Source organism: Ranitomeya variabilis, chromosome 5 (assembly GCF_051348905.1).
Source record: "Ranitomeya variabilis isolate aRanVar5 chromosome 5, aRanVar5.hap1, whole genome shotgun sequence".
Lineage (NCBI taxonomy): Eukaryota > Metazoa > Chordata > Amphibia > Anura > Dendrobatidae > Ranitomeya > Ranitomeya variabilis.
This window is the reverse complement of record NC_135236.1, coordinates 270,017,025-270,030,431: the sequence shown is the minus strand read 5'-3', so window position 1 is coordinate 270,030,431 and position 13,407 is coordinate 270,017,025. Positions and strand designations below refer to the sequence as shown.

Sequence of the window (13,407 nt, the reverse complement as noted above, 5' to 3'; positions counted from 1 at the left end):
AGGATAAAAAATAATTGTAAAGAGACCAGTTTTGGGTGTACGCTGGTCTGGTCTCAACACACTGACACTAGTGATTGGCACAGTGAGTGGCAACTTGGACTTTTCCTGCCATTTCCTAGGTGTTGAGACCAGACCAGAAAATGGAGATAATTGAGAACCAGGTAAAATTTGGAAAGGCGAGTCGCAGAGCACAGATGAGTATAATTTATTTTATTTTTTTTTTAAGCCAGTCTAGACCCTTTTAAAAATAATAATACCTCAAGAGTGGTAGCACACTGGGACAAGTTTTTCTTACCTTGTTGTGATGAATGTTTTTCTATTTGAGCTTTATAATCAAATCCAACTGCAGACTAAAACAAAATGACAGATCACATGTAAGAAACCCTACCGGTAGCTTTTAGAACTATGAGTAATTCTCTTACTACTAATAATTTTAATAACTTAAACAGCACAATTGTGGCTTTTTATCAACCATCGATCAGATACATGAAAGCTGATTGGAGGTTGTTGTATTTAGTCAGGCCGACCACAATTCTACGTGCACAGAATGATTGTTAATATGATCATTCTGTGCCCAGAGAATATCATATTATCGGCAGCACATTTATTTATACAGAACGATGCACTGCCGATAATTTTGATTTTTCAGCAAGATTAAAAATCATGGCACCTGATGAACAAGTGGTTTGCTCATTTGGTGGGTTATTGCAGATTTGTTTATATGGACTACTAATTGAGAAGGAGGGTTCTAACAAATGTTCCTTCATCATGTCTAAATGGAACTTCAACACATTGGACAGCTGTTGGTTGAACAGTTAACTCACCTGATGCCCCCTTAGATTTGCTTGGACAAGCAAGTGTTCTGAGAAGGAAGAGACAAGTAACCTTTTGCCAAACTCTTGGGAGCTTATGTTCCCAAGAACAAAAGTCCAGGGAAATAAAATTAATTTATTAGACACGAGCCATGAAAATATGATTGTAGGAAGGCAAGAAATAAACATTCATAATCCAAAACATTTGCTTAAAAACTTAACTAACTCTTTTAGGAAATATCCGTATAAGTATTGGTATAATGGGGAAAATTTACTGAGCTATTTTCACCATATCTCTGGCACATTTTGCACCACAAAATTGAACATGGCTTGCATGACATTCATTATTTTTTTTAGACTTGTTTTGTGCAAGGCCTGGTGATGGGACATGACATTAAACAGAATGTTAGAGATGTTGAAACAATTTGATACTCAAATTTGTAGTCAATTTTGCTCAGTTTTGTTTCACATTGAATAGATTTGAATCACAGTTACTGCAAAACCTCTAATTGCCATAAAAATTGGTGTATAATTGTGAGCGAAATCCACTTTCTTCTATGCCTCTCAAACTCCAAATATTAAAGTGTGTTTCAAGATTTTGATGAAATAAATACATCACAGCCTTGTATATTAGGTAGGACTTCTGCTTTCTAATCACATGTAAGCACTAAGCACTTTAAATAGGGTCACAGACAAAAGAAACGTTCCCTCTGAACTATAAACCAATAGTAACGTTAGGGGTGTGAATAGAAAGGTGAATCTTCCCTGCCCATCAGTGTTACTTGATCATCATTACACAGAAGTTATAGGACAAAATGGATACCAGAAACACAAAAATGGATGCTCTTCTCTCATACTAACACTTGAAGGTCTCACAGAACCACTTTTGAGATATTTAATGAAAATAAGGCCTTATTAATGTCCAATTGACCTCAACCTTTCTGCCGAGGAAAAAACTGATTGTAGCCAACAGCCTTTTTAACACCACAATGTAGTAGTATACTTTTTAGACTACTGGTATTTAAATTGTAAAAATAGTCCAAATATTATCCCTTTTTGGGAGCACATGTGCGCCTTGCTGGTGTTTATACACAGGCTGTGCAAACAGAAGAAGCTATGAATTTTTCACATAAGGTGGTGCAAAAATTATCCCTGTTTGGAGAGTTTCAAGTGTTTTTCCTTTGCTAGGTAAATTAAAGCTTTTTTACAAGGCATCCAAAATATACCACTTTATTTAGGGAGCAAAAACAGGTGCTCAGCAGCATTTTTGAACTTGAAGATGTAATGATTTCTCAAGTAGTAGTGAAAAGTAGTGATCTGCAACAAGTTTGCTATTCTCAAAATGAGTAAACAATTACAAAGTTATTTCATCAAGACTTCCAAAAATTTCCTCCTCTTTTTGCCAGCAGTTTAATGTTTGTGTACCCTAGAGAGAGAGTACGTTTCACATCAGCAGAACAGTCTATCACTATTAAACACAGTGGGCAGGCAGCCAGGAGATATGTGGCTGTTGGCTCAAAAGGAGTAGTACAGTCTATCAGTTGTGGTGGATAACCTGGCTCTTTTGGGTGTGACAAAGCCCTCGACAGTAGCAGTACAGTCTATCACTTGTGGTGGATATCCTGGCTTGCTTAGGTTTGGCAAAGCAACCGGCTGCACTGAATACAATCACTGACATTACTTTTGAGGGTGGCCATGACAGAATGCCAATAGCAAACTTGTTCAGTTCTTACTATTGGTCCAGTCTTTTGACCCAGAAGTCCATGGGATTGGAGCTCAGGGTATCTGCCTGAGAAAGGACACAGTTTAGGTCTGACTGAGTCTAACTATTCAGCCAGTGCATTTCTGTTAAATTTCAGCAATCAGATTGTCGCAATGTCAGATAAAACATCTGGTCCATCATGTCAAACATACTGTAGCTGTTGCTGCCGCTACTTGTTGTAGGGCTAATGTTAACACGGGTTAGGAGGCATTGGGTCTGCAGGGATTATAGAAGTGTCTGCTGGTCAGTTAGGAGGTCGGCAGGAGTTGTCTCCGCAAAAGCTTTGCAGAGCTGGTAACTCAGCTAATCCTGGTAATAAGCCAATTTGGAGATCCTTTCGGTAGCTAGCAAAAGTTCCCTATTTGTTAGACTCTAAAAGCATGGCTAGCCAATAGCCATCTCTTTGCTAGGAGTTAACTATCAGTGTGGTCTTCATTTTCATTCTGCTAGCCTTATACAGTGCCAACTGTAAGTTCCCCTCCACATCTGTCTGCTCCTTATCCTCCTCATCTTCCTCACTCTTTCCTTGAAACCTTACTGCACGCAACATAGACCTTGAGGGCCCCAAATAGATATGGAGCAGAATTGAACATTTGCAAGTTGCTGTTCTCTATTCAACCACTCTTGCATTCTGGTGTTTTTCCAGGATAACTATGAGGGGGGTGACATTATTGATTCCTGCAATTTCCATACTTACAAATTTGGTTGCCTATTCAAAGCACTTTAGTAGGCAACATGAGTCCCTCATCAACAGCCAATGTTGGATTTCACAGTAACCCAGTTTGGCTGCTGCATGTAATAGTCCATTACTGCTTTATGCTGCTCATACCAACGCTTCAACATATGTAGTGCAAATTCCAGTGGGTTGTGTTCTGGCAGACCATTCTGTTTTTTGCAAAGCTAAGATGGCGTGCTTTTTCATGTAAGAATGGTTGAAGTGAGCTGACACTTTCCTGGCCATAGTCACCAACCTCTTCAAGTTGGTATATGCATTATTAAATTTAGTGTGCGGGTTATCCAATAATGCATACATAAGATTCCCTGATTATAAAGCAGCCAGAATATTCTGGGCATTGATACTCATGACAATTCCTAGCTGCAGTTCACATAAAGTCAGCAGGCAAGTTGCCACCTGATGCTGACACACAACTTATTGACTGTATGGCTTTAGTTCCTCAGGCCTTCGATCTGTACAACTGCTTGGAGAAGCGTTATCTTGCATGAGCGAAATAAGTGAGGCTAGGGAGTGGAATTAATGCTTTAACCTGCAGGTATGGACAATGATGTCATGTCTGTTGAGTATGATCGGAATAAGGTGTAGGAGATAGATAACTCAATAAAGACAACAGCTACCTTTATTTCTTCATATTAAATTTTTCAACTCGTTTATACTGCACTATATTTGTAATCCATACACTGAGGTGTTGATCCTGTATGAAAGTTCTATTTCTGAATAATGAAAATGGATGTATAAATGTATCTGTCATGCAGCTGCAGTGCAGTACAGCGCAACCTCCACCAGGGGGAGCATGATAGGGAAGCGAGACTGCACACACTGAGCAGCAGAACCGATGCCACCTAGTGGCGAGAGTGGTCAGAAAAGTAGAGTCAGTGCACGAGATAGCACGACTGTACAAAAGGATTAAGACAGAATAGATAGTCAGGACCTACCAAGAGACCATTCAACCAGGACAGGCAAAATACGGTACAATAGGGACAAACCGAAACGGAGTCAAAAGCCAAGCCAGGAGGTCATAACCGGAGAATCAAGCAGATCAACAGACAGACACTGGGAAAGGGCAGAGAGAGGGAGATAACAGACACAGGACAAGTCAGGGTTCACAGCAGGACAAATCAAAGGCTCCCAGAGTCAGGTTCACACGCCAAAGGCAGAACTATAGCTGACACCACCCTCAGGATACCTGGGAACTAAATAGCAAACCTGATCCCAGAATGAGGCAGAGCAAAGTTAACCCTTGACATGATCTGCCCGGAGAAAGAGCAGACAGGACTAAACTGTGACAGTATCACTTTTGAGATAAAGGAAAAATTGATATGAAGAAATGAAGTTTGCTTTTGTATTTATTGTTTTAGCACTAAAACAGTGAGGAGTGGCTGTACAACAGCAATACTAAAATAAGAAAAAGGAAAAAACTTTTTAAAAATGTAATTTTTTTTTTTTTGGCGATAGATAACTGAAACGTGGAGGTGGAAACAAATGAAGCTCCTAGTTGTAGAGCTTTCACCACCTGTGGTATATCACTGATGCTGCTAACGATCACTAGTGGGCAGTGAAACGCATGTATTGTCCCTTCCCACAGTTGCAGCTCTTGGTGTATAGGTTGCAGTGCACTTTGAAGCTCAAAGACAAGTCTAAAGAATGGCCTAAAATCTCCTGCACGTGAGATCAGAGAGTGGACAAATAATGGCTTGTGGGTATTTTCAACTTATACTGAGCACATACAATAATTTCTTGAAAGGTTACCTTCCTCCACAAGGTGGTACGGCAACAAGAGCACCACTAGCAATTTTACCAGTAAGAGTTTAGTTTTGCTCATCAGTGGACAACTGGGAGTGTACATCTATTTTCTCTACACACAATCAGGGATGGATGTTTCAACAAGTGGTGAAGAAGGAGGAGGCGTTAATTGTGTGTACAATGTGTCACGAAGTGACTGTCCAAGCGTGACATGACCCAACGGGTGGTCGGTCACAAAATGGCGGAACTCACAAAGGAACACAAATTACAACGGTGGGCCCTGGGATAGAGAACGGGGAAATGGACACCTCCTGCACTGTCCTAAGGATGTGCCCTAATCTTCCTGACGTCCCTATACAGGTTCTTTCAACCTGTCGCCGAGCAGGATACTTTAGCCCTCGCTCGCCCTGCACCTATCCCTAGGTAGGGAATTGGCTAGTGAGAGCACTGGTCCCACCGCTGTACTAATAAAACTCAAAGGGAAAGTTTAGACAAACAAGGTATAAGCAAACAACACTTAGCTTTCTCTGCTGCAATGCACAGTACAGCAGAGTAATGCACCAGGTATGAATATTCAGCAGAACCACTGCACTCAGAAAACTCCTTCCACCTGCTTGGTTGATCTCCAGAAGGACCTGTATGACCAACAGTCATCTGATGCATCAGGTGACCTTATGAAGGATGATGGGAGTGGTCACCACCAACATCAGCTGACCCAGCAGCAATGCAATGCAATAACACCAGCGGTCACCGGAGGGGGGGGGAAATGCATTAACCCCCGATGACCAAAAAGGAAAAAAGGTTTTAATTAGATCTGCCACAGATCCAAACATGGATCGTGAGAAATTTTTTCAAATGTCTATTTTTGTTTTCTTAAAAGATTGTTCTCTCCTACCCAAAAAACTAACCCAGAATCCTATGTTGATCACAAATGGTATGTAATTTGCAGCAACAACCTGCCGAATTGTTGTCACATACAGTTGTTAAATTTGATTATAAAATCTTGACCTTTTTTTTGGAATTTTAAAAAAAAGTAATGTACATAACCATAAAATACAATGTTGCTAGGTAGGTACACAGACGTTAAGTAATTTGCAGCAACAGCCAACAGTATTGTTATGGTCCAATCATTTGTTAAATTTGACAATTAAAACAGTTATAAAACCTTAAGCCCTTGGGGCATTTTTCTTAGTTTTTTTCCCCGCGGCTTAATATACATTTTTTGCAAAAAACGTATCAACCAAATACCCTGCATTTTCCATCTTTTTACTAGCACTTGCTGTCCACTGTGATTTTTTTGCAACAGAGTGTTTTTGGTTTTACTGTGCTTTTTTGTGTCTTCAAGTCTCTTGGTGGTGTGAACATGTCTCTACTGGCTTGTTCACTGTGCGTGCAGCTCATGTGTTCTGGTTTTATGTAACCCAAAATGCTAAGTTACAATGTACGAGGGGCGTTCATTAAAGATTTCCCCTGATCCACTTCTATTTATCATAGGATGCTGAAACTGCACATGTGTAATGACAAAAGTCTCTATAGGTTAGGTGCTAATTTGCAACTCAGAACTGATAACAGTCTTGATTTTACAGGTGCTGATGTGGTGTGAGGTTTGATAATGGACCCAGTGGAATACAAAGCAGTCATCAAGTTTTTTTACTTGAAAGGCCGCACACCAAAGGAGACGTTTGATGAAATAAAAGAGGTTTATGATGATGATGATGTGGTCGGACTTTGGTGCAAACAGCTCCAATTCCACGGAGACCCCCCTCGGCTAGTGATGAACACACAATCCAGCAAGTGAAGGTTGCCATTTTGGAAAATTACTGCATAACCATTCGCCACCTAGCCCAAAATGTTAAGATTAGTGTGCGGTCCGTGGAAAAAATCATCCAAGACCGTCTTCACATGCATAAGGTATCCGCTCGCTGGGTTCGCCGGCTGCTCACACCTTTCCAGAAGCAGGAACGAGTTGAATGCTCTCAGGCTCTCTATTGACGATGTGCTATGGAAACCAGGAGGACTATTTCAACAGACTGATATCACAGGATGAAAGCTGGGTTCAACACTATGATCCTGAGACTCCAGTTCAGTCAATGCAGTGGAAACATCATGACAGTCGATGCAATGGAAGCATCATGACTCACCGCCTCCAAAGAAGGCACGGGCCCAAACATCGGCAGGCAAGGTTATGCTCACAGTATTTTGGGACTATCACGGAGTAGTATTGATGGATTTCCTAACAAAAGGTACCATGATCACTGGGGCATACTATGCTTCACTGCTGCGAAGTTGCGGGAGGCCATCAAAACCAAGAGACGTGGCATGCTCACCAAAATGTCTGCCTTCTGCAAGACAATGCACCAGTTCACAACTCACATGTTGCCAAATGTAAGCATGCTCCTCTGGCTTTGAAATTCTATTGCATCACCCTTATTCACCAGACCTCGCACCATCGAACTTCTACTTTTTCCAACAATTAAGTTATTTTTGAAGTGCAAGCATTTTCCAAATTATAAGACTGATTTCCGAAGTCACTACTTTGCTCTTGGAGCAACCTGTCGACTTCTACAAGCAAGTTATTTACAGTTACTTAAAGAGGTGGGAGAAGTGTGTGTCCCTAGGTGGCACCTATGTAGAGAAGGACTAATAACTGTGCCAAGTTTCATTGTTCTCAGTCCACAGGGTTCAGGGGAAATCTTTAATGAACACCCCTCATAGGTACATGACAATGAAAATGAGACAACACTGTGAGGGATGTTAGTGGGGTGTATAGTTGATCAATTGGACTATTAAAATAGTTATTCAACAAATTTAAATATGTCCATTATACAAAAGGTTTTAAAATATCTACCCCCAAAACTTTTTCAAAAACTGATCTGGGAAAGAAAACCTTGTTAGTTTTGCATCCCGAAAGCGCAAACCTGCAAGAGGCCACTGTATTCTGGTGACGTGTATAGTTCTAAAATTGGACCAACAAAAATACCACAGAAGTTAAATTGTCTAAAAACACACAAAATTTTTGAAATAAAAAGTTGATTTTACATTTCTAGATTGCAGAGATTTGTGGTTTCTAAAAAGTAAATAGATGAAGATGGCTTCCTTGCCTGTGACATACATACAAGCCGGGGTTTCAAGCTTATTGTTCACTAGCAAAATTTGGACACAGGGCATTAAACTATGCTCCTGGTTTGCAATTGTGGTGTATGAAGATTACAAAAGTACTGGTATTAGGTGTTCTTGTGCTATTACTTGCAGCATATCACAGATCAACGAGTAACTGTCCAGGTCCAGCACTTTCATATATCAGTTACTTCTTCGGATTATTATTCACACATTACCTATCACTCCTATTTTCAATGTGCTTCACTAGTGAAATAGTACAAAACAATCCAATTTTAGACTTTTTCTGTCTGTATGTGGAGTAAGCTGTACACACTGACCTTCTACCCCTACACCGTAGAAGCATAAAATGGTGCTGCTTGGTTGGCCATTATCTTTTATACTGACTGTTATGGTCTCAACTGATTGGGTACGCTAGACCATGTGATGTGATAGCTGCAAGGCACCATGGGAAAGCCCGACTGGCTGCACCCGATATCATTAGTCCACTCTGTGACTCTTCAGTAATGTGTTAAAAAATACTGAATATTTTTTTTTTGGCCAATCCGCACAAATGGTTTCACAAAGTGATTCTTGAAGTTGATTCTCCTCGGATAGATTAAATCATCTACGCAATGTTCATAGTTTACAATATGAGACTGCATTGTGGTGCAAATGTTTGGTGTAAAGCAAGTCCACTAATGGGTGGTGTAAACTTTGAATAGTCTAAATATGCAAAAATATATTAAACAGCATGAACCACTGATGCATTTCAAGATCGTTTAGTCTACGTTTTCACTGTCAAAACAGCCATGAAAAGTACTGATACCCTATAGGTAAATGAGGAGTGTTATAACCCGCTCACAGAATATATTGTGCATGCAGCAAGGAGAGAAATATTTAACTTTTAATGTATATTAGGATAAAAAATAAACCTACAGTGGCACACTAAGAGACACAGAAATAGTGAAAAGTAATTCAACTGGTGTCTCCAGAAGAGGTTGAGTCACATAATAACAAACTGTGGCTACCAGTTGCAGCAAGAACATTCCGATAATGTACATATATGTGCTCATAAAAATCAGTACTTGATACTAAATGGTTTGACCCAGGAACATATGGTGGTCGTTGAGTGCGCAATCGCAACCGGGCCTGTGTGGTGGGGGCCTGCCAATGCCAATTTCACCTGGTGGTGCATCCTTGAACATACATACAAGTGAAATGTTTTGCAACGCAGAGATCCGCCAGGTCCCTACACTGCAATACATACCGCTGGCCAATCAGAGGTCGGCAGCAGATGTTGGCTTGCCAATAATGTCATAAGCTGCCCGAACCAGCACGGTGCCAAAGTCAGCTACTGGCTCCTTCCCCAGCTATAGAAAAGGATGCCGAGTGGTGTGGGAACTGGGGACAGTGAGTAGAATAGTTTGTTTCCTTTAAAATGTGCTGGAAAAGAACAGAAAGGGACCAGGAGGGGAAAAATTATATTAGAATTGAGGACATTATACCAGGATAGATGACATTATGCCAGCATGGGGGACATTTTACCAGGATGGGGACATTATACCAGAATGTGGGACATTTTACCAGAATGAGGATATTAGGATATTATACCAGGAGTGGGCGCAGTATACCAGAATGGGGACATTATAGCAGGATGGGGAACATTACACCAAAATGGAGACAGTATGTAAAGATGATGAACATTATACCAGGATAGGTACATTATACCAGAATTGGGGACATTATACCAGAATGGGGACAGTATGCAAGGATGAGAGACATTATACTAGAATGAGGACATTATACAAGGATGACGAACATTATACCAGGATGGGTACATTATACCAAAATTGGGGACATTATACCAGAATGGAACATTATACCAGAATGGGGGTATTATATCAGGATGAGGGACATTAAACCAGCATGGTGACAGTATACCTGGATGGGGACATTATATCAGAATGGGGGACATTACACCAGAATTGGAACATTATACCAAGATGGTGTGCATTATTCCAGGATGGGGACATTATACCAGGATGAGAAACATTACACCAGGAAGGGGCCCAGGATGGGGGAAAAGTAGCATGGGGCCCAGGAGGGGGGAGATTATTAAACCAAGGAGCCAAGACGGGGGACATTATTACATGGGAGGTGAACATGTATGTCTTTATACATACCTCCCAACTTTTGAAGATGGGAAAGAGGGACAAAGTTTGCGGCGCGCAAATTTTAGGCCACGCCTCTGACCACACCCATTCATAATTAGTCACACCCATATCCACGTCCCAAGCACACCCATTTAGCACTGCTGATCACACTGTTTCATATACAATAGTTATAAACAAAAAAATATGGCCACACAGTGCTCCATACTGTATAATGGCCACACATGAGGCTCCATACTGTATAATGAACACACATGACGCTCCATACTGTATAATGACCGCATGCATACTGTATAATGGCCGCACATGATGCTCCATACTGTATAATGACCGCACATGATGCTCCATACTGTATAATGACCGCACATGATGCTCCATACTGTATAATGGCCGCACATGATGCTCCATACTGTATAATGACCGCACATGATGCTCCATACTGTATAATGACCGCATGCATACTGTATAATGGCCGCACATGATGCTCCATACTGTATAATGAACGCACATGATGCTCCATACTGTATAATGACCGCACATGATGCTCCATATTGTATAATGACCGCACATGATGCTCCATACTGTATACTGGCTGCACATGATGCTCCATACTGTATAATGACCGCACATGATGCTCCATATTGTATAATGACCGCACATGATGCTCCATACTGTATACTGGCTGCACATGATGCTCCATACTGTATAATGAACACACATGATGCTCCATACTGTATAATGGCCACACATGATGCTCCATATTGTATAATGACCGCACATGATGCTCCATACTGTATAATGACCGCACATGATGCTCCATACTGTATAATGACCGCACATGATGCTCCATACTGTATAATGACCGCACATGATGCTCCATATTGTATAATGACCGCACATGATGCTCCATACTGTATAATGACTGCACATGATGCTCCATATTGTATAATGACCACACATGATGCTCCATACTGTATACTGGCTGCACATGATGCTCCATATTGTATAATGACCGCACATGATGCTCCATACTGTATAATGACTGCACATGATGCTCCATACTGTATAATGACCCCACATGATGCTCCATACTGTATTATGGCCACAGTTCTCCATACTGTATAATGACATACAGGCACGCAGCTCACACACATGCAGCATCACACACACAGTATCACACATACACACGCAGCATCACAAACGCAGCTCACAAACACATGCAGCTTTGACACAAATGCATCACACATGCAGCCATCACACACACACACAGCCATCACACACACACGCAGTCATCACACACACACACGCAGCCATCACACACACACACACACAGCCATCACACACACACGCAGTCATCACACACACGCAGTCATCACACACACACGCAGTCATCATACACACGCAGCCATCACACACACACACGCAGCCATCACACACACACACGCAGCCATCACACACACATGCAGCCATCACACACACACACACACGCAGCCATCACACACACACACGCAGCCATCACACACACACACACGCAGCCATCACACACATGCAGCCATCACACACACCCAGCCATCACACACACCCAGCCATCACACACACACACACCCAGCCATCACACACACACACCCAGCCATCACACACACACACCCAGCCATCACACACACACACCCAGCCATCACACACCCAGCCATCACACACACACACCCAGCCATCACACACACACACCCAGCCATCACACACACCCAGCCATCACACACACCAGATACCTCATACACACATGACACACACACAAATGCAGCATCACACATCTCACACACACACACACATCACACACACACACAATCTCCTCTGTGGTGCAGGGGCGGCTGATCTGTCCATGTGCAGCTCTTCAGTTTCTCCGGCTGCTCACAGCTCTGCACTGTCCCGGCACCTCCCCCGTCTCTCCTTCTCTGCCGGGATAGCAGCTAAGAGCAGGAGACGCCAGAGCTCTGTGCACACACCTCAGGTAGTGAGTCGCTGACCTCTCATCTTGATCGCTGCTGGCTCTCTTCCTCAGCGTGGCAGCGCCGCACACACAGGGGGCGGGGGCGGGGGCGGGGGCGGGGGAGGGATCGGTCGGGAGGAGACCCAGCATGTATAAGAAAAAAAAAACAGCCACAAACCTAATCGGGCTCTCTCTACGTCCCGGAAGTGGGCGGGGCTTCACCGGCGGCCGCAAATTCGGGATTTTAAATGCCCGAAGCGGGACAGCGGGACCCCGGTGCCAAAGCGGGACTGTCACGCTGAAATCGGGACGGTTGGGAGGTATGCTTTATAGGATCTAGAATGCTATAAGGGTCAATACATTTCACCAACATGTAGGTGGAGACCCAGGTCCAAATTTTGCACAGGGGCCCATCAGACTCTATTTGATTTGTTCTCGCCTAATTTCCAGGAAAAGATCTGTGATTTCCACTATATGGGGTCCTGAATAACATTAGTGGCAGTTTTACACTTGAGTACTGCCCTTGTAAGGCTGGAAGAAAACGCATGGGGCACAACAAGAAGTTTTTGGCAATATATAGACTTCTATTAACCTTCTAGATCTATTCCTGGAAATTTAGGTGAGATCAAAACATTTATTATCATGCTCCATTTTTTACAAGCACCTTTTTTGCTCATTGTTGGACTGATCTTGCTGCTACTAAGTCTAACCCCAGTGTATAGATACCTGCATAAAGCCAAAATGAATTTCTTTCCGTTTATATTGTGGAAATCATAAAATCTGTATAAAAGCCATTATGACTAGCAAATGTTAAACTCCATCTCGTAGCTATAGGAGTTTTGGAGTTAAATTATTAAAAATGACCAGCCTGTAAACCCGGATTATTTTCAGTATATATTTACTTACCTTATCACATCTCTCCTTCTGTACTCCATATTTCCCTCCAAAACCCTTAGCCGCATCGGTCTGCGAGGAATGCTGTCCTACGTCTGCTTTGTACTCATGCCCCAGTGCACTCTGAAATATTGAAGATTAAGAGGTAAGTGTGAAGCAATTGGGCCCGATCACCATTGCAAAAGATGGAGAAAATCTCACCATCC

The 13,407-nt window shown here is 42.2% G+C and overlaps 1 protein-coding gene across 2 annotated transcripts in view; it reads right to left on the bottom strand.

Annotated features, from left to right (window-relative positions):
- The window catches only part of LOC143775764 (hematopoietic lineage cell-specific protein-like), a 62,562-nt gene that overhangs the window by 26,432 nt on the left and 22,723 nt on the right, over positions 1 to 13,407 (bottom strand). For both annotated transcript variants that reach the window (XM_077264287.1, XM_077264286.1), the window contains 2 exons: positions 13,214 to 13,324; positions 296 to 350 (listed from right to left, as the gene is read on the bottom strand). In XM_077264287.1, coding sequence (XP_077120402.1) covers positions 296 to 350; positions 13,214 to 13,324 — 166 coding nt within the window. The remainder of the gene's footprint in view (positions 1 to 295; positions 351 to 13,213; positions 13,325 to 13,407) is intronic.